The sequence below is a fragment of the Periophthalmus magnuspinnatus genome, chromosome 11, assembly GCF_009829125.3.
Source record: "Periophthalmus magnuspinnatus isolate fPerMag1 chromosome 11, fPerMag1.2.pri, whole genome shotgun sequence".
In the NCBI taxonomy this organism is placed as follows: Eukaryota; Metazoa; Chordata; class Actinopteri; order Gobiiformes; family Gobiidae; genus Periophthalmus; species Periophthalmus magnuspinnatus.
Genome location: NC_047136.2, coordinates 32,234,807 through 32,262,804, shown reverse-complemented (window position 1 = coordinate 32,262,804; position 27,998 = coordinate 32,234,807). Strand labels below are relative to the sequence as shown.

The 27,998-nt window shown below is 42.4% G+C and overlaps 4 protein-coding genes across 4 annotated transcripts in view; 3 read left to right on the top strand and 1 right to left on the bottom strand.

Annotated features, from left to right (window-relative positions):
- Positions 1 to 27,998, top strand: part of pex11b (peroxisomal biogenesis factor 11 beta) — a 217,894-nt gene that overhangs the window by 121,968 nt on the left and 67,928 nt on the right. The window lies entirely within an intron of this gene.
- Positions 1,133 to 4,118, bottom strand: s100v2 (S100 calcium binding protein V2). Its single transcript, XM_033991536.2, has 3 exons — positions 3,698 to 4,118; positions 1,777 to 1,908; positions 1,133 to 1,667 (listed from the first exon to the last, which is right to left on the bottom strand). Exons 1-3 carry the CDS (start codon positions 3,704 to 3,706, stop codon positions 1,497 to 1,499), a joined length of 312 nt encoding a protein of 103 aa, XP_033847427.1. The 5' UTR covers positions 3,707 to 4,118; the 3' UTR covers positions 1,133 to 1,496.
- Positions 4,155 to 10,056, top strand: ssr2 (signal sequence receptor, beta). Its single transcript, XM_033991534.2, has 6 exons — positions 4,155 to 4,265; positions 4,650 to 4,810; positions 6,474 to 6,572; positions 7,973 to 8,081; positions 8,365 to 8,442; positions 9,445 to 10,056. The coding sequence occupies exons 1-6, from the start codon at positions 4,260 to 4,262 to the stop codon at positions 9,553 to 9,555; spliced, it is 564 nt and encodes a 187-aa protein (XP_033847425.1). The 5' UTR covers positions 4,155 to 4,259; the 3' UTR covers positions 9,556 to 10,056.
- si:dkey-240h12.4 (death-associated protein kinase 2) overlaps positions 12,093 to 27,998 on the top strand; it is a 25,226-nt gene continuing 9,320 nt past the window's right edge. The window contains exons 1-4 of the mRNA XM_033991531.2: positions 12,093 to 12,356; positions 22,836 to 22,975; positions 24,575 to 24,796; positions 25,811 to 25,949. Coding sequence (XP_033847422.1) covers positions 22,914 to 22,975; positions 24,575 to 24,796; positions 25,811 to 25,949 — 423 coding nt within the window. The 5' untranslated portion in view covers positions 12,093 to 12,356; positions 22,836 to 22,913. The remainder of the gene's footprint in view (positions 12,357 to 22,835; positions 22,976 to 24,574; positions 24,797 to 25,810; positions 25,950 to 27,998) is intronic.

Here is a 27,998-nt window from a genome sequence, read left to right as displayed (position 1 = left end):
TGCTGAAGGAGAGAGGGAGAGGTTCCTGCAGAGCTTCAATGATAAACCAGGCTTTATAGAAAGCCTACAGCGGGACCTCAAAGCCTCAAAGTTCCACAAGTTCTGCAGACAGACCTTCCAGTTTGGCCACTGCAACTACAACTGCGAGCTGTGGGGACAGTACTTTATGGCCGCCGTGTTCTCCTCGTCAGTCATGAACTTCCGGGTCTTTTCACTCTTTCTTATGAGCGCCATCAGTTGTGAGGTGAGCCTACTCCACGGAGTGGACTCTGATATCTGCACTTCCTTTGTGGGGGATGTGCACCCCATGATGAGCAAACTGCCCTGGCCAAAGCGTCCACACAGGGGCTTCTATGGTGGAACCATTGCAGAGTTTGAGCAAGCCCCACAGGAGCAGCAGATATGGTTGGACCAGGTAGTGGCCAGAGAGAACGCACTGTACATCCAGGCAAAGCAGATAATGAGTGTGGTGGACCATGACCAACAGACGGAACTTGAGATCTTTGGCCGCGTCAAGGTGATGAACAAGTACGTGTTCTCATCCTACCTGGAGTTCTTCAGAGGCACCCCTGAGGGAAAGAAGCTGAAGACCGGATGTACCCTCACATCTCCAGAAAGTGTTTCACCATGACACAACTGATCTGCAACAGCACCCAACAGGGAAAGGAGAACAATACTTTCATTACAATTAAAGGGCCAATAATGTCTTTTATCAAGTCTTAAATACTTTTGAGTAGGGCTGGACAATATGTCAGGGTAATCTTGGTATTGCAGTATTGGCTTACACAATAATCAACATTGCAAGAAAATACATATATTGCCACAACACAAGGTTCCCCTTGTTTTTTTTGTGGACAAAGAGGCAGATTCTTTTCATGATTAGGTTCTCCATTATATATGGTTTACTTTTGTTGTAATTTAACTGAACTTATTGTACCAAAAAGTATGTAATAAATATTGCAATAAAATCGTTATCACAATACTAAAACATAGTTATGGAGTATCACGTTTTTTGGGTACCTTAGCATTCATTTTTCTGTATTCTTGTCATAAATAATCATATTTCTTGACAATATTTAAGACTTAAAGAAAGGTATTGCACTAGTTGGTTACATCACATCAACTGAATACTCTCAATTTATTTAGAATAACAATTTTATTAACTTGACAAAAGAAAAAAACAGAAATTCAGACTTAAGCGTAATGCAAGAAAGTATTTCATCAAAAAAGTGTAGGAATGATTGACAGCTGCTTTATAAAATAATAAAATATTGAAAAATTTATATTTATTTAGCTTGCAATTGGTTCTTTAAATGTAGGGCTGCTAGTTGTGACTATGAGAAGCAGAGGTTACGGCAATGGCGGTCTGAGAAAGTGTAGGAGCACATGCTGGTGGTTGTGAAGGGCTAGGGGGCGTGAGGGAGCGATGTGCCTGGGCCGGTGTGTGCGTGAGGGAAGCGGATGCCAAGGCTGATGTGGGGTACGGTTGTTGGGGCTCACAGCAGAGCGCAGCTGCAGGTGGAGCCTGCGCCCTGACTCAGGATGTTGTGCTGGGAAGTGGCCAGCTGTTGAATGAGGCTCCAGAAGTGGCTGAAGGAGATGCCCTCTCCAGAGCCCACACCCATCTTCCTCAAGATCTCTGACAAGCCCTGCTCTGAGCCAATGCCCTGAGAACACACAACACATGAACATGTGAAGCTCCAGAAACCATATAGAGGAACTGTAACAGGACAGAGAACAGTACAGAGGAACCACAGCAAGAAGCGTAGACCTTACCTTGACCAGATTAGGCAGCTGCGTAGACAGGAGGCCCTTGAACTCATCCGTTTTTAGGGTGGGGCTCTTGTCGGCAGAGGCAGAGTGGAACTTGGACACCAGCGTGTGGATGGCATTCTCCAGGTCTGAGTACTGCACACAGACAATATACATAAATACACTATTAGTCAGAAGTTTGATCAACTCAAAATAACTCAAAACCTAGATGTTTTTTTAATAGGCACCCTTTACTTTGGTCACTGTTTTGCACTTTCTGGCATTTCTTGACCCTGACAAGGTAAAGTGAAAAACATTTCAGGAGAGCTCATCAAGGCAAGGCAAGGCAAGGCAAGGCAAGTTTATTTGTATAGCACAATTCGTACACAAGGTAATTCAAAGTGCTTTACAGAATAAGAAAGACATTAAAATCACACAAATCAAAACATAAATAATCACAAATAATCATCATAAAAAGAAGCCCATTGAGAGAAGACCAAGGGTTTATAGCACTGTCTACAAAGCAGAATGGATACTTTGAGGATTTGAATACAAGTTCTTTAATGTTTTTTTCATTGCGTCCATACATTTTCATCTCTATGACCCATCACTGTGACTTGTACTTAAGAGTAGAATGGCCCTCTCTGGCCACTAGAAGGCAGGGGCATTGGTACACTTTTATTTACAAAGATATATTTGGATTGCTGCCTCCTTATATTTGTACTTTGATTACAAGGAAAAATAGTGGCTCTTACTCCTTGCGATCAAATGATCAGTTGTTGCTGTCTGTTCCTTTTGCCCGCACAGAGCTGGGGAAGAAAGCCTTTGTTCACTCTGCACCTTTTACTTGGAACTTGCTGCAGAAAGACTGGAAACTGACTGAACTGTTGTCCTTAAATGTTTTTAAAACTAAACTCAAGCCTTACAGACTGCCTCAATAATGTGCAACTGGTTTTCATGATCTATGCAATTTTAACATTGCTTGTTTGTATGTACTTGTTTTGAAATGTGCTGCCTCTTGGCCAGGGCTCCCTTGAAAAAGAGGTTTTTAATCTCAATGGGACCTTCCTGGTTAAATAAAGGTTAAATAAAAAAAATAAAAAAATACTTCATATAATTGTCTTCTTTATGTATTTAAAATGTAGAAATTAGTAAAAAAAAACAAAAAAAACCCAAAACATTGTATGAGAGGGTGTGTCAGAACTTTTAAATGGCAGTGCATATCTGTTAATATATTCAAATAATAAATTATTTGAGTCACTGGGACCTGATTTTGTCCCCATGGTGTGATGGCTAGCCTGCACCATGAATACACTTATTTCAAGCATTCTATGAGTAATTCAGTGGTACATCATAAACAGCTACCCAGGTAAACAAAAACGTGTCTGCCATGAATTGTCTTGCCCAATGACACAATGTCACTGTAATAATGGTGGGGATTTTACCACCACCATCTTCTGTCACGTGAGTGGGTGAAGCGCTCCAGTGCTGTCAGCGTGGTCCCTGCGGCTTAGTCTTGGCACGTTTGCGACAGTTATTTCATGTATGTGGCCCGGCCGCCTAGGAGCCGCGCCTTGTGCTTAAGTAGCATGGCACTTGCCAAGACAGGCTTTTTCTGGGCGGCAAAGACAGTTTATGCCTATCAACGCCTCATTAAGCCTAGAACAGACAGAGGCAAATGCAACACACATGTGGGGCTCGCCGTGTGGCCAGACGTCTCACCTACATCATGACGCATCTGGCCCTGCTGTGGCCCAACTCGCGTTCTAAACTAAAACAGATCAGGGTAATCCAGAGAGATCCTCGGAGCGTGCTGTGAACTCCAACTCCAACAAACGTGCCCAAGCGCCTTTACGCCATAGCCTGCACATTACACAAGCCTACATGCGCGCTAAAGTTTGGGGGCACAGTTATAAAAAACAAAAAAAGTTTTTGTGTTGCCTACCTGCGGCATGTTGCGTTGTGAGGGGGCGCTGCTCCTGCTCTCTTTATAGAATGTGCGTGTCCAAGCTGAACGAGGACCAGGTTCCCAGGAGACCCGTGTAACGTGCGGCTTTTCCGAGTGGGTGGAGGAAGGACAGAACCAGTCTCGCTCCTGGCTGGTGTGCAGTTTGTTTGCAGACGGTGGAGACGCGCCACACCCTGGAGCTGCTCCAGACACTCCACCCACGAACTGTCCCAAAGTTTTAAACTGCAAAATGTAACAGATCTTGAACACGGAATGAGTTATGTGTCTAGATAAATAAGTGCAATAGAAGTGTTTTTATGCTTTTGCGTAGACTACAGTCAAATAAACAGAGACTACGCAATATTAAACTAATGAGTAACAGACGCTCCACTGCTGCCCAAACAACAGTCTCCTCCTGACCACTAGGAGGGGCTGTGCTCTGCTGCAGTGACGCACATGCGCAGAGTGAAGCGGATGGGACACGTCAGGTTTGGCGTGGATCTAAGCTGTGCGCATGCGTCACTGAGGACCGTCGGCTCTGTGATCTGAAGAGAACACGATGAAGGTAACGCTCCATCGCTTTTCTCTCATTTATTGAATTATTTAGGATATTTTTGAACAGCTCTAGAGGTTAATAAAAAAGCGAGCTTATCTCACAACTCTAGAAAACCTGATCTGAACATATTGTACGCGTTCTTTGGATGCGCTTACCCAAGTCCACGTAAGCGTAACTCTCAGAAGCTGAATGAAGGACCAAGCGGCAAGTCTATCCAAGAAAGACACTTTTACTCAGTGTTGTATTTAAAGCTATATTTAAAGCAATACATAGATCATGGCCTGGACGATTTCGCAAGGCATGGCCTTTTCCGATGCGCGTAAAGATGTTCCCTTTATCTCTTTGCCTCGTGGCGCTGATGGCAGTAGTTGTGCTCTCCTTCTCCTTCTGTAGATGATGACCGCTCTGCTCCTCCCGCTCCTCCTGCCCTTGCTCGGCCTGTGCACCGCGGAAGACGGGGCTCGCCTGCTGGCCTCCAAATCTCTGCTGAACCGCTACGCCGTGGAGGGCCGGGACCTCACCCTGCAGTACAACATCTATAACGTGGGCTCCAGGTGAGAGAGGTCTTGCTGTGGACTGCTGTGGACTGCTGTGGACTGCTGTGGACTGCTGTGGACTGCTGTGGACTGCTGTGGACTGCTGTGGACTGCTGTGCACTGCTGTGCACTGCTGTGCACTGCTGTGGACTGCTGTGGACTGCTGTGCACTGCTGTGCACTGCTGTGCACTGCTGTGCACTGCTGTGCACTGCTGTGCACTGCTGTGCACTGCTGTGCACTGCTGTGCACTGCTGTGCACTGCTGTGCACTGCTGTGCACTGCTGTGCACTGCTGTGCACTGCTGTGCACTGCTGTGCACTGCTGTGCACTGCTGTGCACTGCTGTGCACTGCTGTGCACTGCTGTGCACTGCTGTGCAGACATGGCTACAGTAGTAGAAAACCAAAAACTCGAGCGCTTTGAGAGCCTGTAAAAGCACATTACATGTATAAGGCATTATTATTATTATTATTACTACTTCAAAATATTACCAAGGGTACATCAGTATGTGGGTATTTGAGGACTACAACTCATGTAAGAGTAAGTTTCTTGATGTAACATCTGATTTGGAATTTGAGGTGAATGCTTGAATTGGAGGGACAAAAAAATAGAATAATGCACAAATCTAGTATTTTCAAAGGATGGACACAAAAATGAGAAAATAGTGTGAGCGTTTGTACTTTGAGTAAAGGTTTTTGTTGCTCTTCCCCCCACAAGCAAGTCTACAACTGACAGACTAAAAATCCATGTCATTGACATATTTGACAAAGTTTGCCGTAGAGTAGTCAAAAGTATCAAAGATCAGATACTAATATTAGTATTAATGCTCATTAGAGCAAGTAGCGGTACTAAAAAAAAGTTGTATATACAGAACATAAATGAAGCTTTCCTGAAAAACTTTACAGCTGGATGTTTCACAAGTATAAGACACATAGACTAGTACACACCCATGGACCACTATGAACCTACTGCACACTGAGGGATTACACAAGAGAGTACTACGGTTTAATCTTGTAAATTCTATTGTTTAAATAGTATTGTTTTTTATTATTCTTGTGGTATCTGAATTCGTATTGAGTATCAGGTTTATTCCTTTGCATCAAAATGAAGTTTGAAATCTTAGTATCAGGACAACACTCGTAGGGCTGTGGGCTTTTAGTCATTTAGGCAATTAATTGGTTGATGGTGTCTTAGTCGACCAAAAAAAAAAATTCAAAAATAAAGTAATTAGTATTAAAACATATTATGCAACTAATCATTTTAATTTGATTTTAAACATTTATATGGAATAATAGAAAGAAGTGAGTGAGTTAAATGAAGATTTTCTCTTTTTTGATAATGATATGTGAACAGCAGATTGAAATCATGATTCATAAGTTTTATCTGTCTTCATATAAATACATTCTTTCCTAGTACTTTTTACATTTTGATAGCTTTTGCCATGCTCACTTTTTAGTAAACTAATTGATCGGCAGATATTTTTAGTTGACCAAGAATGTTTTGGTGTAAACACTGGTGTGATGAACTGAATGCTCTGAGAAGTATGAATTATTTAAGTTGATGAAAAAGTATGACTTGAGTCTTGGACCTTTGGTATTGCACTTTACATCAAAACCATGCACGTAATTGTGTTGTTTTCTATAACGATATTACATTTTGAATCTTGTGCTTATATTGCAGTGCTGCTCTAGAAGTGGACCTGTCCGATGACTCCTTTCCCCCAGAGGACTTTGGAATAGTGTCAGGAATGCTGAATGTGAAGTGGGACAGGATTGCTCCGTATCCTTTACACAAAGGTTTCCTTAGAACTTGGGTCACATTTTGAAACTTCATTATGACTACAGTTATCTTTTGTGAGAGAAATGTGCAATTGCGAGAGGAGGCTGACAAATAGGAAGTCAATGGGGAAAGGTAATGACGACAACAAAAATGCACTGAATCAATACAGAATTCTTTCTTTTAAAGGTGCGCGATGTAACTTTTCTAGTGGAGGGCCTGCCACCTGTATGTCTCCATGGAGATGTTGTTTTTCAATTTTGTGCATCTCTTTGAACTTACCTGCTAGGTGGGGCCTTGGTATCACATATAAGGGTTGACAGGTGTTGGTAAATTCTGTAGCACCATCTAGTGGTATAACTGTTTCCTATACAGCACAGGGCTCATTCATTCAGAGCCCTGCCATTGAAGCAAATAACAGCCTGTTGTGCACTGAAGTAAACTATGTGATACATGACAAGGGGAATGGTTGTGGAAATGACAGGAAAATAATCCAGTACTTTCAGCAGATCTGATGATTAATATGACACACAGAAGAATAGGCTCATCTTTTTCTCTGTTGGTGGACAGAGACAGACTTGAGCCTCATTCTACACAAGCCGCTTCAGAGCTCCTGACATGAACCACACCAAATAACACAGGAGATATATCAGTCACATGACTTTTCTTAAAGGGACACACACAGTGACACATGCGTCACTTTCTGAGCACAACACGTGTTGATGCATCGCCTCATTTGACCCATCACTAATAACTCATTTGCCCCTTATTTTCCTGTTATAAGAGGAACACATCCTCCATTTTTGAATGGTACCTAGAGTCTAGACTCTTCAACACCTGCTGGTTTATTGTAAGATATGATTAAATTCACATGTGTCTAATTTGAGTTCCATCAGAAAGAACTCCAAAAACTTTCAAGGTCATGTATGTTTGAAAATATAGTGTTTGACCTTTTATTATGATTCATTTCCAATAATTGTGGATTAAGGACTTAGGCTCAGACTCTATCTTTTATTATAAAAAGTGTATGAAAAGGGTCAATCGGTTTGTAGACCTTCACTCGAATCATTTGGATCATTTGAAGTCATTTCAGACCTGGAATTGCCAAGCTTTACTAAAGAAAAGTTAAAAGAAGCTATTAAAAATAATTAAAATTAAAAATACCACTTCAAAACATCACAAGGTGGAACAGGGCATTTTGCGCTTGGGAGATGTAGACAGACTAATAATAAAGTGTTACTCAAACACATGTGTGAATGAAACAAAACTCAAGTCCAGGTCTGTTTTTGAGGAGATAACTGCATCCTTACAAGAGTCAGTTGTGTAATATCAGCCCTTTCCATGTACAGTTCATAAAGCCAGTGACGCCATTGTGCACGTTGACCCTTGACCTTCTCATTCAGAGCCAGTAACGTGTCACATACAGTGGTGCTGCGGCCGCTCAAGGCCGGCTACTTCAACTTCACGTCTGCGTCCGTGAGCTACGTGGCGCAGGAGGGAGGCCCCGTGGTGGTAAATCTGTGACCCCAGTACCTCCCTGACCTTACACACTCGTCATGCTGCTCCTCATATGCCCCCCTCCTCTTGCTCTTCCTCCTCATATGCCCCCCTGGTCCTCCTCCTCATATGCCCTCCTCCTCGTATGCCCCCCTCCTCCTGCTCCTCCTCATATGCCCCCCTCCTCCTGCTCCTTCTCCTCCTCATATGCCCCCCTCCTCCTGCTCCTCCTCATATGTCTTCCCCCTCCTCCCCTACTCCTCCTTCTCCTCATCATGCCTTCTGTCTCTCTGTTCAGGTTGGATACACCAGTGCCCCGGGACAAGGTGGTATCCTGGCCCAGAGAGAGTTTGACCGCCGCTTCTCCCCCCATTACGTAAGTCACAGCTCCAGAGCCTGAGGAGGTGCATCAGGCAACACCTTTATATTCACTGCTGGACTGCAAAATTTTATCAATTTTCAGTGCAAATCTTGGACTGTACCCGATTTTTAATATATTTGAGCGAAACAGGTCTTGCCCCAGTGCAGATTTATTGCATAAGCAACTCTTGGAGGTAAAAATATCTTAACTGTGTACTGTCTGTATCTTAATTATAAAGCATGTGTGCGCTTTGTGATTATTATAAAAGTTTGCATGCTAGTTTTTGTTGGCATTACACACTGGTCTTTGAAAGTTGTAACAATTGCTTATAAACTCATCGTGGTGAATAATTAGGATGCTCAGAATGCATAAGGTAAATGAGGAATAACTTTGGACTACTGCAAACTTTAAAATGAACTAGTTCTGTTTTTAACATTTTAACTTTTTAAAGAATCTTGAAAATAAAACAATGGAAATTTAATCTGGAAAATTTGTTAAAAGAATGTATTAAAATATTGGTAATTATATTATTATTAATTAAATATTCACCTTATCTCAATAGAAGTGTTGCAGTGTCCTTTGCAAACTTTAATTTAAGCCTTCAGAATCGACTTTATACTAGGGTTGTCAAAAGTAGCGCAAATCATATTAATCAATACTAAAACTAGTATCGAAATTAGATACTCATTTGACCAGGTATTGCCACTAAAGTCACATTCAGAGGACTGAAGTGAACCTTTCCTGAATGTTTAGAATGATCTTGAGCTTTATTTTTCACAAGTATAAGACACAGACTATCCCATGGACCACTATGAATCTACTGGACTCTGGGGATTAAACAGATATAAGACACATAAGAATAGAAAAGCAAGTACTACCATTTAATGTTGAAAACATTATACATTCATGTTGATAATCATATAATTATCATCATGGTATTGGAATCAGTCTCTTTGCGATAGAGGAGATTAGTCGTTTCCCCTAAATAACCTTCCACTGTGCCTCTGTATGCTGCAGTTGGACTGGGCTGCGTTCGGCGTCATGACCCTGCCCTCCATCGGCATCCCCCTACTCCTCTGGTACTCCAGCAAACGCAAGTACGACTCATCCAAAGCCAAGAAGAACTGATTTTCCTCACCTCTGGATGGAGAGGACAGAGGAAGGATGACTGTAGCTGAGCATCTAAGGAAGCTTCCTTGGACATTTTCAATACTTTGTAATTACAGGAATGACTCTGGTTTTCTAAAGGTTTGCGGAGATGTGTGGGTTAAGATTTTTGTGTGGGGCCAAGTAGTGCCTCTGCAGCAGCATCAGTGCATGTTCTAATGGGCTGAGCTGTGCTCGCAGAATTGAGTCTTGTACGTTTTCGTGTTGCACAGACCTTCAAAGGCATTTAAGGTGATATATTATGCAAAATTGTTTTTTGGAAGACTTTTTCAGACCAAAATTGTTTCTTTACATACCTGGCTGTTTCTACTTGCAGTCTTCCTTAGAGTGGTCACATGATGCCATTTGAAAAACTCAGCTTGAATAAATTATTGGAAACCAAACAAACCTCATTGGGCTTCATCAAAACTTGGAATAGTGTGTATGTTATTTGACGGTTCCTAATGTTTTATTTTTTTATTTTTTTATGCAAACTAAATTTGCAGCTCTCTGGACAAAAACTGAGTACTGCCTCCAGTGGTCACAGCAATTTGAAGTACTGCCTGACATCACACACCACTGCCCTGATTCCCAGCCTGCAGGGGTGGAATTTGAAGTCTGGATTGCAGTTAGACCCATTACACTGTTCCTTAAGGTGTTAAGGTTAATAGAAACTCATTAAGTTCGTGTTAAAAATTACATAACAGATTCTGTGCTCCTGGCTCTGTCTCGTCAGTGGAATTTCCTATGACATGGCATTTTAGTGTTTTAGTTGTGTTAAAACATTTTTGAACATTTGTGATTGACCATAACTTCGATTATATCAAAGTTTTGGAAGTAAATGGCGCTCAAGCCATGAATGCAGGACATCACCGTATTATACTATGTTTATGATGAGGGAAAATGTGGTTAAAAGATCATTCAAGTCAATTTTGCATAATATGTCTCCTTTTAATGCATTACCATTTGGTATAACTAAAGATGATGTAAAGAGGTCCAAAGGTCCATGATTAAATATATACGTCTCATTTTAATAACGCGTGAAGACAACAGGGGGCGCTCTGAAGCTTGTCACGCCACTCTGTACATGCGCAGCTGTCTACATTGGCTTTGTAAATTATTTTTGAAAATGGCATATGATTTTGGACTTTTTAATAAAAGTGCACACAATGAAATGTAAGAAACTCATAGCTGACTCATTGTTCTGAAGTTCTAAGAGTTCGTACCCACCTTGTCCTCTCCTATAGACTCCTATAGTGTGTGATGTCGTACTTCCAGATGGGGGCAAGAGCCAGATTTCCCTGTTAATTACATTGCAACTCTGTCATGAAACGTCCAAAAGGTAAATGTTGAACCTAATCATTGGTGACTAGACCCAAGAACACACTGTATTACAACAAAACTCGAGATTCTTTTTATGTGTAGGCTCTGGTGCCGGAGACATATCTCTATCTTTAGCTGCCCCATCCGTATGTTTAATACAGAGGGGGGCAACTAAAATGAGTATTGAGATTTGTTGGTCTATAGAATGTTTTTTGTTTTGTTTTGTGTATTTCCTCTTATGAAAAAGTGTAGCAGTACAATGCATGAATAGCAATACAATATGTACATGTTTATAGAATGTTGTGATGTCATCTGAAACCCAGTGATTGGAGGACACGAGGCTGCTACTACAGTAAGAGTAATGAGAGTAGGCGGTCTGGACGTAACATCTGAATTGTAAGCTAATTTGAAGTAGGTGTAGGAGAGCAAGACAAGGTTAAAATAAAAGTATGTAACTTTCTGGAGGTGGCATGTTACCTGCATGTTTTCAGGGAAATGGAGTTAAAAACATACTTGAACATTCTCCATTGAGAGAGATGTTTTATGGCACTGGGTGGAAGATGTTAGCAAAAGGAACAACATTTGGACATAAGCAGGAGGAAACCTTCCTTCAAGCCAAATAGCCCACTCACAGTAGGGATGTATGTTTTTCAGTGCAGTAAAAACACAAAAATGGAAGAACACACCAAAATAACATGCTTTTGTATTTGTCTGGGCTACTGGGCATTTAATGCACAAAATGTGGAGACAGTCAACTACACCAGAGAGCCTTCACACAGAGGAGATGGTGACCTGCACCAGAGAGCCTGCAGGGCATCTGTGGCACTGGCGACGTGACAAATCTCCCGTCTATATCGGCTCTCTGGTGCAGGAGACATATCTCCTCTGTCTGTAGTCTCTCTGCAGGAGACGTATCTCCTCTGTCTGTAGTCTCTCTGCAGGAGACATATCTCCTCTGTCTGTAGTCTCTCTGCAGGAGACGTATCTCCTCTGTCTGTAGTCTCTCTGCAGGAGACGTATCTCCTCTGTCTGTAGTCTCTCTGCAGGAGACGTATCTCCTCTGTCTGTAGTCTCTCCGGTGCAGGAGACGTATCTCCTCTGTCTGTAGTCTCTCCGGTGCAGGAGACGTATCTCCTCTGTCTGTAGTCTCTCCGGTGCAGGAGACGTATCTCCTCTGTCTGTAGTCTCTCTGATACAGGTGACGCATCTCTCCTGTATGAGGCTTTTTGGAGCGGCAGTTGAAGGAAGTCAAGTTTCCGCATTCTCCGTGCGCTCAGAGCGTCGTGTCCGCACTCGTCTTCAGCAGACGAACCAAACAGGGGCGCCTGGACCGTGCCGCCCCGCGCTATTCGTCGTGAGTTCGGCTTGTGTTTATCGGACACAATTTGTGATTTGTATTTTTACTCATCTGCCCAGGAAGGAAAAGTCGTCCAGCCCCGCAGGCGTCATGACTCCACCAGGTAAAGCTCACAGAACGTCCCGTGCTGCTGCTGGATGTTCTGTTCGGACTAGCCTCTACTGACCTCACTTTCTTTGCAATTAAACTAAGAGTTAGCCTTAATATATTTATATGCCTTTATAAAACTTTTTTTATTAATGCATTTCTTCTGTTTTACAATTTCTTCTAATTTCTAAGACATTTGTGTTCCTAAAAAACGTAGCCAACCCTTTCTTTTATGTTCATATTTCGGGGCGTTCGACGCGACACGATACGTGACTGTGCTGTGGTCTAATCCCTTTTATTGCTTGTTGCTTCCACAATTTGTGATGCATTGCTCATCGTGAAACTGGGTGAGGTGTCTTGCCTAAGGGCAGATCTGCAGTGCCTGAAGTAGAAAACAGATGTGAGGCATTGTGGGATCTTATAATATCATCCACATTGCAAAGACTGTAAAGCTAACCTCTCAGAAAAAAGCAGAAACAAAACTTGTTTGATGACACAGGGAGTAGTTCACATGTCGCTAACACAACCCTCATGTGTAAAGGCATCGTATGGGAGTCCAGGATTTCCTTATCACATAATATAAACATTTACTTTGACTACATGTATATATATATATAAGCCCCTCACCACACACTTTATACACTTTTCTCAGACAGGCATTAACATTTTCTCACATTTCTCTCTTGTTTAAACACTCTCAAAGTTCAAAACTTCGTAGATTTAAAAAAAATAACCACAGTATTATAGAACGATACCAAATACTATACTGCACTGTAAATAAAAATGACAGGTTTTAGAAATACTGTAACAAATTTAATTTAAATGATCAACCTATGAGGTTGGACACAAAAGAAATTATTAAAGGTGCGTTCACACCAGGAGCGTGGTCTCTGATTGGTTGACGCTGCGCGTCGAACGCCACAAAAGTTCAAATATTTTGAACTTTTGTGCCGTCTTGACTCCTGGACGCTCTGGACGCACCGTGCCGACACCAGATTTGCGTCGCTCTGGACGCTCAAGACGCTCCGCGTCTTGTCCTCAAATGCAAAGGCGTCCAACTAGAGGCGTCCAACATGTTCTGGACGCCCCAGTGTTTCACACTGCTAGCATCAAACTTTTATGTACATTTGGCTGAACGCATTCTGTACTGTACAAGAGACACAGCATGTCCATCAGCCACAGGACGCAGAACACAATGGGCCTTCATTCACTGTAAAAAAATGCCTAAAAATCCGCAGACCGCAAAAAATGAACCGCGTTGTAGTGTTTTGGGGTAAATTGAACCACCAGATTAAAGCCTGACCTGTGGACCAAAATTAATAAAACTTACATTTGTAATTTTCAAAGTGAGATTTTATACAGAAACAAGAAAAACAATATTTCATATTTTTGTAAATATGCAAGTGTTCGGATTTTTTACATTATATAATATATATATATAATATATATAATATATATATATATATATATATATATATATATATATATATATATATATATATATAATTTTAATATTATTATTAAATAATTTCAATTCACTAGTGTTTACCAAACTTCAACACTTGAGTGAACTTGTAAAACTATATATAAAAAAAAAAAAAAAAGTTCTTTCATTCTTAAATCCCAGTAGGGGAACATGGTGGGGTTTAGGTTTACCCCAGAGTGACTTTTTTAGATCAGTTATAACAGTGGTTATAGATATAGATAAAGATAAGCGGAAGTGAGCGCATGCTGGCGCGTTTTTTGGCAGCCGCTGCTTGTATGAATTATGATTTTCTGATAACTGCATTGTTAATGGACTTTGCATTTGTGGTCTACGTGTGGACAATTTAATCCATCTAACCATCGCACTACCTGATCGACGGTCAATAGTGTTGCTGTGTGTTAGCAGTTTAGCTCACCTGCTGCTACCTGCTGCTTCCCTCCACATTTAAAGTCCAACCCGGCAATGCTGATCTTCTGTGTGCGGCTTGTCTTAACCTGGTTCATCCTGTCTGTAATCCACCACTCTTCACAAGCACTGTTCCAGTATGCACCCACGGAGTTTTTCTTATACAGAAGTCCATTACCCGGACATACTGTATGTGCCCCGGCGCAGAGTTACACACCGGGGCGCACGAAGAAACTTTGAATATGGCACTTCCAGCACCATTCAGTCCTTCTGGTCTCTGGCCCGTCACCCACGGAGACACCTGGGACGACGCGCGGACTCCTCAGTGCTAACCCGTGTCAGGAGGTTGGCTAATGTGGCTAGCGTGGCTACCCGGCTTAACAGCACACCGGTCAAAGTCGGGCTTCTGAATGTCCGCTCCCTCACGGGCAAGGGCCAGCTTGTCCAGGACCTCCTTGCGGACCACCGGGTGGACTGTTTGGCGCTGACGGAGACCTGGCAGCAGCCAAATGACTACACTGCTCTCAACGAGGCCAGTCCACGAGGGTTTGTTTACCAGGCTGAACCGCGTGTGTCTGGCAGAGGGGGCGGGGTCACGCTCATCCACCTTGAAGATTGGAGGGTGGTGCTGGTGAGTGTCCCTGCCTGCCACTCGTTCGAGACAACTGTCTGTCAACTATCTGGACCTATCCCCACCATCATAGCCACAGTTTACCGACCACCAAAACAACACAAGGATTTTATCACAGACATCACAGCATTTTTATCTCACCTCATCACACTGTCACCGCACGTCATACTCCTGGGAGATTTCAATATCCACATGGACAATTACAACAACCCACTCACCAAAGAATTCACCTCTTGTCTGGACAGTTCTGGTTTTAAACAATACGTCAATTTTCCCACACATAACAAAAAACACTCCCTGGACTTAATATGCTGTACTGGAATAACCCCATTGGACCTTCAAACTCACTACATCCCCTTCTCTGACCACCTGCTAATTTCATTCAATATCAACCTGTGTTTCAAAAAATCCAACCCACCTCGCACTATACAGTTCCGTAATATCAAGGACATTAACCCGGACCATTTCTCATCACTCATCAATAACCTCCCCAGTGCTGAAGGCCTTTCTACAACAGATGAGTTTCTTACACACTACAACACACACCTCCACCACATACTCAACACCATAGCCCCACTCAAAACTCGGTCCGTCTCATTCACTCACTCTGCACCCTGGTACACCCCCGCCCTCAGACACCTCAAAACACAAGGCCGCAGATTGAAGAGACTGTACAGGAAAACTGGACTCGCCATACACAAAGACATGTTCATCTCACACATCCTCCATTACAAACAATCCATATCCACAGCAAGATCCACATACTACTCAAATTTAACCAGTTCACATGAAGGAAACTCAAAAACACTATTCTCACTCCTCTCACAGATCACAAAACCCCCGGACTCACTTCCACCTCACCTCTATTCCTCAGAATTTTGCAATAACCTGGCTGCTTTCTTCACCACCAAAATTCAACTGATTCATCAGCAACTCAACCCCTCTGTTTCAAACCCCCACCTGTTTCATCTTCCATTTCCCCAATGCACCTGCTTTCTTCTTTCACCCTGCCCTCTGTCACCCAAATCTCTACTTTCATTCGGAACTCCAAATCCTCCACCTGTCAACTAGACCCTCTCCCTACTGTCCTCATCAAAACCTCCACCCCTGCACTGTCCCCCCTCATAACTGAAATCATTCACTCCTCTCTCACCTCCGGTACTGTTCCCTCCACCCTCAAAACTGCTGCCGTCACTCCGATACTCAAAAAACCCGGTTCTGATCCCTCTGACCTCAATAATTTTCGTCCCATTTCAAACCTACCCTTCATTTACAAACTCCTTGAGAAAACTGTTGCTGCCCACCTCCACACTCATCTTTCCTCCAATAACATCTACGAACAATTTCAATCTGGCTTCCGTCCCCTCCATAGCACTGAAACTGCCCTTCTGAAAATCACTAACGACCTCCTCCTCTCTGCTGACTCTGGTTCACTCTCCATCCTCCTCCTGCTAGACCTCAGTGCAGCATTTGACACCATTTCACACTCCATCCTCCTTGACAGACTTTCCTCCATTGGTGTCTCTGGTACTCCCCTCTCCTGGTTCCACTCCTACCTCTCAGATCGCTCTCAGTTTATTCAGCTCAAGTCATTCACCTCACACCCCTTCCCTGTCACGTCAGGTGTTCCTCAGGGTTCTGTCCTCGGTCCTCTGCTCTTTCTAATCTATCTTCTCCCCCTTGGTTCCATCTTTAGAAAACATCACATTCACTTTCACTGTTACGCGGATGACACCCAGCTCTACATTTCCAGTAAACCCAACTCTACACTTCCACCCTCCTCCCTGATAGACTCCCTCACAGAAATACAAACCTGGTTCACCTCAAACATCCTCAAAACTTAACGGCAATAAAACAGAACTCCTACTCATTGGCACCAAATCCACCCTAAGCAAAATAAATCCTTTTTCCATATCCATTGATGGCTCCTCTATCTCCCCCTCCCCTCAGGTAAAGAGTCTGGGTGTCATCCTCGACACTTTCCTTCACCTCCCATATCAACAACATCACCCGGTCCGCCTACTTCCACCTCAGAAACATCCACCGCCTCCGTCCCTCACTCACCCCACACACCACCGCCATCCTCATCCATAGCCTGGTCACTTCCCGTATAGACTATTGCAATTCTCTTCTGTTCGGACTCCCACAGAAATCACTCCATAAACTCCAACTGGTCCAGAACTCAGCTGCCCGCATTATCACACACACACCCTCCATCACCACATCACACCTGTCCTGCAACAGCTCCATTGGCTCCCCATCACGCACCGCATACACTACAAAATCATACTCCTCACATACAAAGCTCTCCACAACCTGGCCCCTCCATACCTGTCTGACCTCATTCACATCTCCACACCTGCCCGCTCCCTCCGCTCCTCCTCTTCTCTGCACCTCACTGTCCCTCCTGCCCGTCTTGTCACTATGGGGAGCAGAGCCTTCAGCTGCTCTGCTCCCCAGCTCTGGAACTCCCTCCCCCATGACCTCCGCAACACACACTCACTCCCACACTTCAAATCTAAACTCAAAACTCATCTGTTTAGAAAGGCCTTCTCACCCTGACCACTCTGACCATAACTGCACTGTCTTTTAATCTATATTTGTTTTTAAATGTATTTTTAATCATTTTACTTTGTTCAATTTGTATTGTGTATGTATGTATGTACGGCGACCTTGAGAGCCTTGAAAGGCGCCTAACAAATAAAATGTATTATTATTATTATAAGATTTTGAGTTTTTGAAAGAACGTTGAAAACCCACTCTCAATAAATTCACCCTACGGACGCGTAGAGGTTGGTATTCAGCGCGCTGACCATTTTAGAGAAAATGGGACAGAACCAATCCAGGAGCGAGGCTCAGAGAATCCCAGAGTCGGCAGTCACTGCAGCCATGCGCAGCAGGTATGGTCAAGGTTGTCTTGATTATTTGCATATTTGGTCGAAGGAACATGGGTTTCCTGAGAGTGGGTCTTTTAGCTTAAACCAACTGAACAAACTTAAAGCAAGTCTTGAAAAGGAAAGAGAGAAACTAATGCAGGCTAAGAGAGCTCCTACTGCAAAATTACGAATGATAAAATGATCCATAATAATACAAATAAAGATTTATGCTAAAGAAAGCCATAACAGAAGGGTGCCTTTTCCAGATGGCATGTTTCAGGCCACTTTAGAATATTCCAATATTTTCCTCTTAGCCTCTTTTCTTGATATGCTTCATTTTTCCATCTATGAACATAGAGCTGATGTGCCTTGGCAAAAAGTTCCATCTTTGTCTCATCTGTCCATAGGACATTCTCCCAGAAGCTTTGTGGCTTGTCAACATGTAGTTCGGCAAATTCTAATCTGGCTTTTTAATCATTTGTTTTCAACAATGGTGTCCTCCTTGGTCGTCTCCCATTAAGTCCACTTTGGCTCAAACAATGATGGATTGTGTGATCTGACACTGATGTTCCTTGAGCCTTGAAGTTCACCTTTAATCTGTTTAAGTTTTTTTGGGCTCTATCAATCAAACTTTATTTCTAAAGCACCTTCCAACAACCAAAGCTGACCAAAGTGCTGTACAACATTAAAAACAAGATTAAAAACAATAATCATACAAATAGGTCAACAAAGCACATTGCACCATTAAAATAAAGAAAGTGTCACAGGGCCACCAAGTGCTAAAAGCCATTCTAAATAAATAGGTTTTAAATTTGGCTTTGAACAGAGGCAGGTCAGTGACAGAATGTAACTCAATGGGCAAAGAGTTCCAGAGTTTTGGACTGGCTACTGCAAAAGAACGATCACCCCACTTTCCCCTGGACCGGGGGACCTTCAGCAGATGTTGCCCAGCAGATCCTAGAGCTCTGCTGGCCTCTTTTGTTACCATTTGTATTACCCGCCTCTTTGATTTGTCATCATTTTTCCTCCTGCGGCCACGTCCAGGGAGGTTGGCTACAGTCCCATGGATCTGAAATTTCTGAATAATATGTGCAACTTTAGTCACAGGAACATCAAGCTGCTTGGAGATGGTTTTATAGTCTTTACCTTCAACATGCTTGTTTATAATTTTCTTTCTAATCTCCTGAGACAACTCTTTCCTTCCTCTGGTCCATGTTGAGTGTGGTACACACCATGTCACCAAACAGCACAGTGACGACCCATATATAGACCCACTGAATGATTACAAGATTGTAGACACCTGTGATGCTGATTAGTGGACACACCTTGGATTAACACGTCCCTTTGGTCACATTATTTTCAGTCTTTTCTAGGGGTACCATCATTTTTGTCCAGGTCTGTTTCATGAGTTTATTTTTTTTATAATTCTGTTGAAGCATGGTTAAAAAGCAATGTCTGACTTTCTTTGGTTACCTTTAATAGACTTTTTTTTATTTATTTATTACTTACTTACTTTTACTTACTTACTTTTATCTAATTCAAGTTATTTCTGTGACCATTGTGAGTTTGCTTTCATTTAAGGGTACCAACAATTTTGTGTACATACATACATACATGGTGATCTCATCCTCTTTTTGCACCCTCGGGACCTCTGCCAGAGGCCTGGGGGCTTGAGGCTTCTACAATATCTTTGCTGTTCCTAATACTGCACTTTTCTGGACTGAGATGTCTGATGTTTTTCCTGGGATCTGTTGTAGCCACTTCTCCAGTTTGGTGGTCACTGCCCCGAGTGCTCCAATGACCATGGCCAATGACCACTGATGCCTTCACCTTCCAGGCCTTCTCCAGCTCTTCGTTAAGACCCTGGTATTTCTCTAGTTTCTCATCTTCCTTTTTTCCTGATGTTCCCATCACTTTCTACAATGATGTAAAACACAACGGCTTTGCGTTTTTGTTTATCCATCACCAAAATTGTCCGGTTGGTTCGCCATCACCATTCTGTCAGTCTATATCTGGAAGTCCCACAGGATCTTGGCTCGATCATTTTCCACTACCTTTGGAGGTGTTTCCCACCTTGACTTTGGATTCTACTGCTCAAGGCCTGCTCCTGTGCAGCCAGGATGAGTGCCTCCTGTCCTTCAGTCCAGCCACTTCAGTTATGTTCCGGTGGTCCATCCCATGCAGGGGCTTGTCCTTCCATGATGGTTCCTCCAGCGCCTCTTCCTCTGCACTCCACTGTCTGAGACACTGAGCACGTCATCTGTTGGGGCCTTGTCTTTGATGCACTTATGGATCTTGGATGTTTCATCCTGGACTGTGGCTCTCACGCTCACTAGTCCTCGGCCTCCTTCCTTTCGGCTCGTGTACAGTCTCAGGGTGCTGGAATTGGGATGGAACCCGCCATGCATGGTCAGGAGCTTTCGGGTCTTAACATCTGTGCTCTGTATCTCCTCGGCCTTGGCCAGCTTATGATTCCTGCTGGGTATATGATAACTGGCAGGGCGTAGCTGTTTATTGCCTGGGTCTTGTTCTTGCCATTGAGTTGACTCCTTAGGACTTGCCTTACTCGTCTGAGGTATTTGGCTTGTTTCCTCTTCAAGGTTGCCATTTGCTTGTGGGATACCAAGGTACTTGTAACTGTCCTCAGTGTCTACTATTGTCCCTTCTGGGAGGGAGACTCCTTCTGTGTGGACGACCTTCCCTCTCTTTGTCACCATCCAGCTCCACTTCTCAAGCCCGAATGACATTCCAATGTCTGTGCTGTAGATCCTGGTGGTGTGGATCAGTGAGTCGATGTCTCACTCATTTTTAGCGTACAGCTCGATGTCATCCTTGTAGAGGAGGTGACTGATGGTAGCCCCATTCCTGAGTTGGTATCCATAGCCAGTGTTACTGATGATTTGGCTGAGGGGGTTCAGATCTATGCAGAACAGCAGTGGGTACAGTGTGTCTCCTTGGTATATGCCACATTTGATGGTCACTTGTGCAAGTAGCTTGCTATTGGCTTCAAGGGTGGTTTATCACGACCTAATCAAGTTTGCACTGTGCTTAGAGTCCTGTTGATGTTGTGATGTTGTATGTTGCTCCATTTAGTTCTCCATGTGTGTGGCATTGAGTCATAGATTTTCTTGTAATCAATCCAGGCAGTGCACAGGTTGGTCATACAGGTTCTGCAGTCTTGGGTGACTGTTCGGTCTACCAGGAGCTGGTGTTTGGCTCCCCTGGTATCTTTGCCGATGCCCTTCTGCGCTGTACTCATGTATTGATCCATGTGCCCACTTAGCTTAGCCGCGATGATGCCTGACATGAGCTTCCATGTTGTGGAGAGACAGGTTATTGGACGATAGTTGGATGGGACTGTACCCTTTGAGGGATCCTTCTGGATCAGGATTGTACGCCCTTCGGTTAGCCATTTAGGGTGAGTCCCATCCATTAGCAGCTGGTTCATTTGTGCTGCCAGGCGCTCATGGAGAGAAGTGAGCTTCTTTAGCCAGTAGGTGTGGATCATGCCAAGACCTGGTGTGGTCGAGTTTTTCATACCAGAGACTCTTTCTTGGATGTCTGCCATTGTGATTGTGACTGGATTCTGTTCAGGGAGGTTGCTATGGTCTTCTCTCAGAGCCACCAGTTACTGTGCACCGCTGTTATGTAATGCCTCCATCTCCCATATACCTTTCCAGTACTGTTCGGTTTCCAGCCTTGATGGGTTTGCTCTGTTGTTATTACTCTTCCATTGAGCGTACACTTTCACCGGTTGTGTTGTGTTGCGAACAGACGGTTTATTTGTCTGGTTATTATTTCGTGTGTACCACTTGAGCCTTTTATATATGTATGTAGGTATGTATGTGTGTATATATATATATATATATATAAGCAGAAAAGGTCTGTCACTTCTGATCAGAACAATTAATTTGTGCTGCTAGTGAGATCAGGACAAACTGTTCTTTTAGCAGTCCAGTCAGCCGCAATTATTTTAAGTCCAAAGCGTTTCTGAAATTTGTCGGTGCAGAACATCGACATTGTAGGTTTTGTCGGGGAGAAAACTTGCAAACATACAGCACGTCAGAGTCACACTGCAATCCAATATTTATGTAAATTTATCTCAACACATTCTGTACGTTACAGGAGACATGGCACGGAGGGGACTGATGGACAATGGTCTAGAGTCCCTTAGCCAATCAGGATGCACAACACAATGCACATTCATACACTGTAAAAAAAAAAAAAAAAAAAAAAAAAGCATGCCAAATTGCAAAAAAAAAAAAAAAAAAAAAAATCCACAAAATAGCGAGACAGTGAAAGGTGAACAGCGATATACTGAGACTATCCAAAAAGCTGACTGAAGGGTTCTAGATAGATATTTGTGAATGAAATCTATTAAAGGAACTGTATATAAGTATATATGTACTTTCATTTTAAATTTGATAAACATGACCTATGCTGAAATCCAGTTGTTTTTAAACTAAAAGGACTCTGATCTGAATGGCCACTACCTAAACCCCACCACCTTCCCCACTGGCCCCGTCTTTGTCATGGCTGTGGCTTGCTTTTAGATGGGGCTATCTCCATAAGGTCTACAGAGCTGTTTCAAGTCTCCCACAGAAAAGGTGCACCAAGGTAAACATTGTTGGTGCACATGAACATTGAACATTTAGACAGCGATGGGTAGTAGTCAAAACTTGTACTCAAGTAAGAGTAATGTTACTTCAAAGTAAGAGTAATGTTACCTCAAAATAATATTACTCAAGCGGAAATACAAAGTAGTGGTTCAAGAAATGACTCCAATAAGAGGAAAAAGAATTTGGGAAAACTACACAAGAAAAATGAACTGTTGTATCATCTGATTTATAATTTAAAGTTAATGTAATTGGAAGGACAAAATAATGAACATGGCATTTTAAAAGGATGGACACAAAAACAAGACAAATTAAATCATATTATTTGCATAGTACTCTGAAAAGCACAATTTCTTTAAAAAAGTTACTCAAGTAAATGTAACTGAGTACTACCCATCTCTAATTTTAGGGTGGGAAAAAGTGGACACTTGTAGAGCTAAATACTTTGGCTTAAGGAGCTTGTTTGTGTGTTTTGGTTCAGTGATCATCAGTACACGTCCTGGATGGAAAAACTGTGAGTGCGTGCCTTTGCCCCAGTGACGAACGAACTTCGGCGAGCATGGCCCTCTTTAAACTCGGGAACGTGGAGGACTTCTACGAGCTTGGGGAGGTGCTGGGAAGGTGAGGTGCTTCTACTTTGAATATCAGAATTAGTGTTGTCAGAAGTATCAAAAATCAGATACTAAATTGATGCTAAAACCAGTGCCAAAGCTAGATACTCATTTGAGCAGGTATCACACCAGTCACATCAACAGGACAGAAATGAGCTTGTCTTGAGCTGAATCAAAACAAGTTTAAGACACATAGCCTAGTATACACCCATGGACCACTGGAACCTACTGGACACTGAGGGATTACACAGATATAAGGCCACATGGGAATAGAACACAAAGTACTACTATTTTATGTTAAAATCACATTCTGTTGTCTAAAGAAAGAATGATTTTAATTATTGTGGTATCAAAATCAGTATTGAGTCTATTCGTTAGTATCAAAATCGAGTTTGAAATTTGAGTACCATGACAACTGCTTTATGAGCTATAGGCCTCATGTGTACAAGTGCACTGTAAGAGATTTTATTGCTTTGCCTAGAATGTTCTACAATGGCCATGCTTGTGTCTATCTCCATTGACACAATCAGGCCAATTTACAGATCAGATATTTGCTGAGGTGAATCCACACACAAGATATGACAAATGCAAGATGATTTATAAATGTGATTTGTCTAAAGATGCACCATTCAGTTTTTCTGATGGAGTGGATTTGTCTTTATAGACATGTTACTGCTTTGTCTGGAATGTTTCACAGTATGACATTAAGCCCATCTATCTCCATGGAGATAAGCAGGTGATGCCAACAAGGCAGTTACAGGTCAGGTTTGTGGAAAAGTGACCCTGTTCACCATTTTTAAGTTATTGTTTATCTACTTTAATTACACCTGTAATTAAATAAATGCAAGATGGATACGTTTAAAGATCCTATATTACACAGTATTGTGAGTTTTAGCCCATGTTATAATGTTGTTACCTCATGAAAAACATACCCAAAGTTGTGTTTTGTTTCACATGTTTGGGTAACACTTTATTATTAGTCCGTCTACATCTCCAGAGCTCAAAATGCTCTGTTCCACCTTGTGATGTCATGAAGTTTTCAAGGTAACAGCTCCTTTTACCTTTAGTTCAAGTAAAGATTGGGAATTCCTGGACTAAAATTATCCAAATTATTCTAGTGAAGGTGTATGGAGTTTAAAAACACAGTGGAGCACTTCCTGTATTACCACATAATGACATCACAAGGTGGAACAGAGTGTTAGATTCAGAGAACATAGCCTAAATATGCATGGTTTGTGTGTGAATGAAACAAAACACAACTCCAGATCAGTTTTTAATGAGGACACAACATTACCTAGATCAGAAATATTTCCTGGGGGACAAGCATTTGGCAGATTCCCACCCAAAAATGACACTGGGAGCCTTTAATGTATATTTACAAAAAATATATAATAATACATTAATTAATTAACTAACCAACCTCTCCCCCAGTGTCTGTGTACACTGCTGTATGAATATGTGTGTGAATGGGGGAGCAGTGGAAAAAAGGTGGAAAAGTGCTGTATAAAAATGTGACTATCTAGATATGCAGGTTCCATAGTGCATTTTTAATGCTATGCTGTGAAACATTCCTGTCATGAGCTGATATGCTGCTGTGTGCCTCCCCCAGTGGCCACTTCGGGCAGGTGCGGAGAGTGTGTGAGCGCGCCACCGGGCAGCACTATGCTGCTAAATTCCTGAAGGTGTTTAAGAGCACGCGCAGCCTCCATGGCCTGGATCGGAGCCAGGTGGAGCGTGAGGTGAACATCCTACAGACTCTCAAGCACCCCAACATCGTGGCCCTCAAAGACCTATTCGAGAGTCGAGTGGAAGTGGCCCTCATCCTAGAGCTGTGAGTCCCAGCATCAGTCAGACCTTGGTGTTTTGGTACAAATGACAAAAGAAGATAAATATTTGATAGAGCACTAATTATAATATACTGTATAAAAGCCATTATCATACCAACAGCATCTCTTCATTATAATTCAGGCAGTCTAGTCTGGACCTCTTTTGGGCCCCTCCTGAGAATCTGTGAATCCTAGTGTTTGGTTAAGACAGTCCCGGGGCTGGAAATCACAGGGCAAGCTCACTGGTCAATCTTTTCTGGATGATCAGTACAAACAGTGTATAACATACAAAAGTAAAGTTCCAGGTTTAGAAAGAGATAGGTGGTTTTGTCAAATGTGTGTGCAAAGGCCAACAGCTCTGTTGACTTAAAAGCCATGCAAAACTGTAACAACAGACATGTAAATGAGCAGAAACATGGCCAAGGCTCATGTCTGTGTGTCTGTACGGTGTACACGCTCACACATGGGGACCACTGCTCATGTTCGTGTGTCTGTACGGTGTACACACTCACACATAGGGACCTGCTTCTCTTATGTGCTCAAAAAAACTCATGATATAAATATTTTATCATTGCATCCATAACGTATTTTAAAGTTCAGATCTGGGTTAAACAGGTTAAGGCTAGGGTTTGGTTTTAGGTTAATATTTAGGGTTTAGGTTAAGGTTTAGGTTAAGATTTAGGGTTTAGGTTAAGGTTAGAATTTAGGGTAAGATTAGGGTTTAGTTAAGGATTTAGGTTTAGATTAGGGTTTAGGTTAAGGTGTAGGTTAGGGTTCAGGCTAAGGTTAGGGTTTACGTCAAGATTAAGGTTTAGGTTAAAGTTAGGGTTTAGGTCTATTTTAGATTTTAGATTTATGTTAAAAATAGCTTTTAGGTTAAGATTAGGGTTTAGGTTAGGTTAAGGGTAGGGTTTAGATTAAGGTTAGGCAAGTAATGACTATGGTTTAAGTTAGGATCAGGCTCAAGGATATGTAGTGTCCTCAAACAGCATGGAAACTCAGCAGATGTGTATGCACAGGGTGAGCGGAGGAGAGCTGTTTGACTTCATCGCTGAGAAAGATGAGCTGCTGGAGTCGGAGGCCATCTTGTTCATGAGACAGATCCTGCAAGGCTTGTCTTACATGCACCAACAGCACGTTGCACACTTCGACCTGAAGGTACTCCGTCACAATCTCCTTACCAGATCTGAAATGGATATTACAAAAACTAGCAGTTATGCAGATGACATCACAGCATTGTCAATTTTTTGAATGAGTGGCAACACTGTGTGTTTGAATGCCAATGGCAGTAATGACATTTTGTTCTGTAAAAGCTCAAAGCACACCTATATATGTGAAAGAACTGCTACAGTCTTAAAATCAATATAAAAGTCTACAACTCTGTTAAATATTTAGTTTGTATCTGACTTTTAAAACAAGAAAATCAAGTCAACAGTAGAAAAACAGTTAACAGTTAAATAACAGGGACACTGCAGACACACATTTGTCACCGATACAGACTTTGGGATTACGCACAGTTGACCTGAACCTTTCTCTCTTTAAGTGTTTTTGGGTGTGTGTTGAGGAGATTGTTGTGGGGCTAGATGAAGTGTCCTTTATCGGCCTCTATTGTTAGCTAACATGCTAGCTAAGCTCTGCACAGTCACAGCAACAACAGAGAAACTACTTCCAATTTCCAGATTGCTGTTTAAAGCTAACTTGAGCAGCATCTTTGAGTGTTTAGAAAAGCTCTACATAAATAAAATGTATTAGTATGAGGTAAAATAAAGTGTCACCTTTTTCTGCATTTATTTCACTTTTCTGCGCCTCTATGTAGCATTTTAATCTCACTTTATGTAATGCATTGGGTTTGGCTCATGTTATCAGCAGTGTGTGGTGACTTTTATGGGTAGGCAAGCAGACTTGTGTGTGTTTGTGTGTATGTATATATATATATATATATATATATATATATATATATATATATACACACACACAAACAGTTGAAACCAGAAGTTACACGTACAGTGAGTCAAATAAGTATTTGAACACCCTGTGATTTTGCAAGTTCTCTCAATTAGAAATCATGGAGGGGTCTGAAATTTTCATCTTAGGTGCATGTCCACTGTGAGAGACATAATTTATAAAAAAAATCTGGAAATCACATTGTATGATTTTTTAAATAATTTATTTGTATGTTACTGCTGCAAATAAGTATTTGAACACCTGTCTATCAGCTTGAATTCTGATCCTCAAAGACCTGTTAGTCCACCTTTAAAAATCCATCTCCAGTCCACTTATTATCCTAAATTAGAAGCACCTGTTTGAGGTCGTTAGCTGCATAAAGACACCTGTCCGCTCCATACAATCAGTAAGACTCCAACTACTAACATGACCAAGAGCAAAGAACTGTCAAAATGCACAAGAGACAAAACTGTAGACCTCCACAAAGCTGGAAAGGGCTACGGGGCAATTGCCAAGCATCTTGGTGAAAAAAGATCCACTGTTGGAGCAATTATTAGAAAATGGAAGAAGCTAAACATGACTGTCAATCTCCCTTGGACTGGGGCTCCATGCAAGATCTCACCTCGTGGAGTCTCAATCATCCTAAGAAAGGTGAGTAATCAAACCAGAACTACACGGGAGGAGCTGGTCAATGAAAAGAGCTGGGACCACTGTTTCCAAGGTTACGGTTAGTAATACACTAAGACGTCATGGTTTAAAATCATGCATGGCACGGAAGGTTCCCCTGCTTAAACCAGCACATGTCCAGGCCCGTCTTAAGTTTGACAATGACCATTTGGATGATCCAGAGGAGTCATGGGAGTCATGTGGTCAGATGAGACCAAAATAGAACTTTCTGGTCTTAATTCCACTCGCCGTGTTTGGAGGAAGAAGAATGATGAGTACCATCCAAAGAACACCATCCCTACTGTGAAGCATGGGGGTGGAAACATCATGCTTTGGGGGTGTTTTTCTGCACATGGGACAGGACGACTGCACTGTATTAAGGAGAGGATGACCGGGGCCATGTATTGCGAGATTTTGGGGAACCAAGGAGTGGCACTGTAAGAAGCATATCAAGGTTCTGGAGTGGCCTAGCCAGTCTCCAGACCTAAAACCAACAGAAAATCTTTGGAGGGAGCTCAAACTCCGTGTTTCTCAGCGACAGACCAGAAACCTGACTGATCTAGAGAAGATCTGTGTGGAGGAGTGGGCCAAATCCCT

Coding starts and splice junctions, on each gene's coding strand:
- s100v2 (XM_033991536.2), bottom strand. Junction 1,668..1,776: donor AGCTGCCTAATCTGGTCAAG/GTAAGGTCTACG, acceptor GTGTGTTCTCAG/GGCATTGGCTCAGAGCAGGG.
- ssr2 (XM_033991534.2), top strand. Junction 6,573..7,972: donor AAGTGGGACAGGATTGCTCC/GTATCCTTTACA, acceptor CTTCTCATTCAG/AGCCAGTAACGTGTCACATA. Junction 8,443..9,444: donor GCCGCTTCTCCCCCCATTAC/GTAAGTCACAGC, acceptor TGTATGCTGCAG/TTGGACTGGGCTGCGTTCGG.